General features: G+C 44.1%; 1 protein-coding gene across 1 annotated transcript in view; it reads right to left on the reverse strand.

Moving 5' to 3' along the window:
- Positions 1-5,547, reverse strand: part of SARC_10616 (hypothetical protein) — a gene marked incomplete at both ends in the record, with an annotated part of 12,387 nt that extends 6,840 nt beyond the window's left edge. Inside the window, 8 exons of the mRNA XM_014295336.1 lie at positions 979-1,202; positions 1,606-1,699; positions 2,324-2,636; positions 3,265-3,305; positions 3,443-3,589; positions 3,926-4,045; positions 4,807-4,990; positions 5,446-5,547. Of these exons, the coding sequence (XP_014150811.1) occupies positions 979-1,202; positions 1,606-1,699; positions 2,324-2,636; positions 3,265-3,305; positions 3,443-3,589; positions 3,926-4,045; positions 4,807-4,990; positions 5,446-5,547 (1,225 nt within the window). The remainder of the gene's footprint in view (positions 1-978; positions 1,203-1,605; positions 1,700-2,323; positions 2,637-3,264; positions 3,306-3,442; positions 3,590-3,925; positions 4,046-4,806; positions 4,991-5,445) is intronic.
- Between the last annotated feature and the right edge of the window lie 356 nt (positions 5,548-5,903).

Here is a 5,903-nt window from a genome sequence, read left to right on the forward strand (position 1 = left end):
ATATTATCATAATTATGTGCATATGCATTCGTAGGGAATGGACCTGTGCGTGTGTTGACAAATATTCAGCTTAGCTTATATCTATGTTTCGTTTACAGCATGGTCTTGTGCATATGCATGGACAGGAAAAGAGCACGTGCGCGTGTCAACAGATTCTGTTTGACAATTTGTTCGGTTGTGGAAATGACTACAATTACCCTAACTATGTACATATGCACTTGCAGGAAAAGAGCCTATGTGTATGTGTCAACAGATCTGTCGTCCAACATGTATACTTTTCTTGTTGCAATAACCACATTTATGTGCATATTTATTGGTAGGAAAGGAGCCTGTGCATGTGTGGTCCAACACAAATTAGTATAAAACTGCTACCTAGTAATATCGCATGTGTATATATATACGTGCATGTATCGACCGAAGGATTTTCCTCGATATTGTATAGAATTTAGGGTTTTTACCCCATATTGTATGTGTACATATACAATAGAAGGGATCAGAGGGAAGAATGTGATTGTTTTCAAAAGAGTGTCTTGACAATATAGACATAAATACGAACAAACACACTGATGTGTTTTTTCGTACACATTGATACAAGCAAACACCCCCCTAATACCTGTTGCCAGGTACACTGATGCATGCATACCTACAAGCTTCAATGTGCTCGAAATACAGTCAACCACATACAAATTCGAGATCAACTTCAACACACACTCAGCAAAAGATAACTGACCGGCACCAGGTGTTTCATGGTCTCTGGTGGTTGGCCAACTTGTACACGTGCACTTGAGTCCACGTGTCAGCTACTACTATCATGTCTCACATATCCATGCGCACACACATACTCGTTCGAATCAGTGAGTGGTATATATAGGGCTTACTTCAACTAACGCCTAACGGTATCCTCACGCAACCATTCTACACAGACATACCTACAAGCAAGTATCACGCCACACACCCAACACACCCACACACACGTACTGAACTTTCCGCTCACAGCCAGCAACCGCTTGACGTATTCGGGGGGTTGGCTGGCCTGTACACGTACACTGGTGTCCACGTGTCTGAGGGTGCTGCTAGAGGGGGGTGCACTCGATGCGCGTACTATAGGCGAGGTCATGGGCGAGCGCCTGCCCATGTGGAAGTTTGACATCCGCTTGATTTCATTGGCTGCTTGTGACTCTGATGTAGGTAGTCTTGCGGTTCTGTGATTGAGGAGCCAATAATTCTTTTTTTGTAAATAAAATATTTGTGAGGGTTGATATTGCTATACGAGAGTCTTGTGCTATGTTCGGCAACTATCTATGAATATACATGCATATATATATACATATACATCTACTTTGTATTCCCATACAGATACACATAGATATGTGAAACTCAAGGTTGTGTACAGAGTTATACCACAGAATCAGCATATTCACGAGCATAAAAATTGCAAGTATACCGAGCTTGAACACTGTTCTCAATCACAGCTTATTACAGCTTAGCGATCCACCATATAGACGGGAGTATTTCACACACACACATACTTGAAAGAATCTGATATACTATCTCAAAAAAAAGGAGGCTACTATTCATACTATCCAATCAGAAGCAGCACGCTACCTTTCAGTCGATAACGTGGGCACAGCCTTGGCGGTACCGGTATGGGGCAGAGTGACTGTGCGTTTGATATTACCGTCGTCAATGTCTGGCTCGCCTGCAAATAGGAGAACCATTTCTTAGTTACTAATGGACCGAAGACTGTTTTAGTTCTATTGCCAGCATTATAAAAACCGCTCGTATTTGGGGGTGTAGATTGAGGCGTGTCTTGGCTGGAAGCGGTTATTCACGAGGTTTGCTGAAATGAACAAGCTACACTTTGCTGAGTGCTTGTAGATAGAGGCGTGTCTTGGCTTAAGATGATTATCCATGGAGGTATGCCGAATTTCGGAAATCCAAGCCAAAGGAATAAAATGTGTTACTCAAATATATCGCGCACGAAAGTTACACTGCGTATGTGCCATTGCCGATGATATCTTCCATCGCCATACGACCGATAATTACTTTTAAAGTGGTGTAATTTGGTACTGATAATTGTTTTTAAACGTACACATGGGTGTATTGGCAACTGAAAGTGATGTAATCGAACATTGACATCTGTTCGCATGCCCGCCCACGCACAATCACACAATCAATGGTTGTATATGTAGATGCTTGAACCGACAGGGAAATTTCGATACATCTCATGTATATTAGTTTCTGTACATTTCACATTACATATTCAACGGATACACTACCACAGAAGAAGCAACATAGCTTCACACTGGTACTCTTCCCATACCTGTCCTTTCCTGGTCCACAAACTCGCACACAGGTGTAGAGACTGTCCTCAAACACTCCAGTCTGGACCGCCTGACACCCATAGCATCACTCAGACGGCTGCGCATGCCAACATCTGAGTCTATGACTATGCTAGGACTCTCGGATCGCATCCTATTCCTTTCTGTGCCTATGAACCGGCGGTCTCTACCGTTCATGGTGCTAATGAGATGCCCGCTAGGACTAACATCGACAAACACAAACCCATCATCATCACTCTTGCTGGTGGTGTCGGGTTCTGCCTTGGGTTGAGGCTCAGCCGGTGTGGCGTTCGACTACATAGGCGAACGGCGGAAGCAAAATAAAGCATTTGTAAACTAGGTTTTTGTGTCATAAATCACGGTTTATGCTCGTCGTACAAGTCGTTCTGCAGATGGAAGTCTGTATCTGTGAGTCACAAATGATAGACTATTGTAAACTGATCTTTGATAGTCCGTGACGTCGGATTAAATCTCACAAACAGTGTTGTTTTCCTAGTTATACTTCGTTTTACTTTTGGTTGCGAAGCTGCAGCTGTGACAGAACATAGTGATTTAAATAAGTACATTCATGTTCTCTAAACTAGGGGGTTTTTTATCGGTGTAGCCCGAATTGATAAGTGCATACTGGTGAATACGAAGGGCACCTCACTATATACCGATACCAACTCCTACACATCGATATTCCCAAGGCTAGTGAACCAAACTAAGAGAACCTCGGCTTAAGATCAAACACTGCAATACAATGTAGGTAGAGCCCCTGCAATGCAAAGTGAACACAGAAACAAAACCAGCTCGATAAAGGTACCCTCTAATTCTGATCTCCGCCATCCACCTACATCGCACATGGCGTAGACCAACTGTCCATATATATATATATATATACCGTTGTAAGTCGGAACTAGTGTGCGTATATCTAAAGTACCTGTAGGCGAGATAGGTCTCCGGCACGAAGTGATTGTGCATCTGTGGTAATGAAGGTACAACACAGCCAGCTTAGTAAAAAAATCAGTCCGCATTCTAGTATCCAAACCCATGACATCCACACCACTGCACCTCTACTACAAAGCAAACACAACACAAGAATACTTTACTATACCTACCAAATGCCAGCATCTTCGACCCAGTTATTGGCGAGAAAGACCCGCTGGCAGGGTCGTGGCTCAGACATGTGCGAAACCTACGCCGTCCCTTACGTGGCGTCACAGGCGGTGGAGGAGAGTGTCTTAGGCGCGTGTGTGTAGGGGATTCTGTGGATAGGTGTACACATATGAGCCGTTAATTGTTGTAGCAGGCTAGATCTTTGGACATCCCGCCCTTTTGACACCTACCGCTGAAGTACACGCGTCCATTCACTGCTGTTTATTGATACCGCGTAGTACAGTAGTTTTGTGGGGTGGAGATGCAGTCAAATGGTGCTTGGGAGGCAAACAGGGCCACGGTCATATGGGGGATATCAAATACGCACATATCCATAGGTGCCGCTATTTGCATATAACTGTACGAATACTTGCCTACAATCTCATATATATTATATACATGTACTCACAATTGAGGCTATTGCCATATACTAGACACATGCTTACCCGTCGTGCCATCGTTGGTTGGCGTTGTACCGAACTGTGATGTGCTCTGTGATTCCGAAGCTCGGCGTCGTGTTTCGGCGGTTGCTTTGCTCTGAGTGACTGAGTTCCCCCTGTCGTCGTCTGTGTATGGATTGTCAGTGGCGTGATTTGAACACCATTTTTCAGCACACGTTCAAAATTCAAATTGTATAGCATTTGATTGGCACGCAGTTAAAACCGCCGACTATTGCGAGCGTATCCACCGCTAACACGATCCATTGGTGCACTAAGAGTTTAGTTAGGCTTATTGCTGCATTTAGAGCTAGTATGAGTATATTAGTGCATTACGAGTTCAAGCAAGTTTCTTGGTGGACCAGGGTATAAGGATTTAGCCACATGGTGATATGTCAGGTCAGTTGAGTCACAGTGTACTTGTGTGGTAGTGCAAGTGTCGCTGTTGCTATACGCATGTCTCAGCAGAAAGATCACAGCTGCGAGAAATACCTGTAGCCGAGACCACAAGAAGAAACCGACTCAGCCACCAGACTCTATGTCTATACAACCAATAACACTTACACACATACATGCATTCTGCCAGTATGATATCGAAGGATAATTTAGATATGTGCAGCCACACAATACATAGAGATGGAATCATCCGTGCAAAAAAACTAGGTTTACTGCGCAAGAGAACCCTGCCTATACGAGATGCACCACAACGATCATCTACTTCACAACCTCAATAAAAATAATAGACTAGCAATGTTTCTGTTACACCAGTTCACCTACACACCTTAGGACACACCCACCCGTGGGCCAATTTGTAACGCTTAAGTGCTACACATTCAATGCAACCTGTGTGCACTACAGATACTCACACAGTCTACTTCTGCTGTCCTTACCGGTGTATGTGTGTTGGTCGTCGCCCAGCTGGTCCGACGATGGTTGTCTCAGGCCTTGCCCAGCCTCAGCCGCAGTGGATGGTTTTGGGGCTTTTGATTGGCTGCTATCTTTAGAACAGGCCCGCTTATCACTGGTGCTCAAGCCATTATTGGATGGTTTCCGCTTGGCTCTCTTTGTGTTGTGCTGTTAGTTTGGAGAACAGATATTAAAGATATAAGCCAGCGCATGACAGCACATATCGCTAAGCCACTTTGAATGGCTGTGATATAGGGCCACCAGGCTACATCAATCGGTGCGCATTATCAGTCTGAGATCAAGTGAAAAGGTCGAAGTGCATTATTAGTCTGAGAGCATCACGTGAACAGGTTGAAGTGCGACGCATGGCTCATTCGATGAGTCATGCATTCGGAGAATCCATTCGAACACGACGAGAAACGACAACCGACGCATACGCGGCAAATGACACACGGGCACCACACAATGTACAAACGGCGACATTCGAATGAACCCGTGGACAACACGACAAAACACTCTACACATCACAACGTGACAGCGCAACCAGATATACGAGCACCGTGCACATATGTATTGACAGATGCAACTACGACAGAATAAGAAGCAGTACACTGTCTGTCTACCTGGGACTTAGTGTACATGACGGTATTGTACTGCAACGTATTGGTGAGATCGTACGTGGGACAGTAGTAGAAGTTTCCGGTGATGTCCACGGCTTGGAACATGGACAGGTATCTGAATACGTTATTTGCGTATAAGGAAGAATTGTACAGGCTCATTAGTAGAGTGTGACATACACAACGCAATACTGCAACGTATTCAGGTGTACAGCAAAATAGAATATTCGGATGATCAGCAAGAAATGGCACCATATGCGCATAAATATATGTATTCGGGATTTCCGAAGATGTACACATGTGTCTTCAACAACATTTCATAAGTAGGGCGACACAATTGTCTATACAGTGTGACCTCGCTTGTTGTCCACTTACTACTCGGCCACTATATGATAATTTATATATCTATATATTTGTGCGTGTGTGTGTGTATGTGTGTGTGGTTGTGTGTATGTTCATGCGTA

This window comes from Sphaeroforma arctica, assembly GCF_001186125.1.
Source record: "Sphaeroforma arctica JP610 unplaced genomic scaffold supercont1.1324, whole genome shotgun sequence".
In the NCBI taxonomy this organism is placed as follows: Eukaryota; class Ichthyosporea; order Ichthyophonida; genus Sphaeroforma; species Sphaeroforma arctica.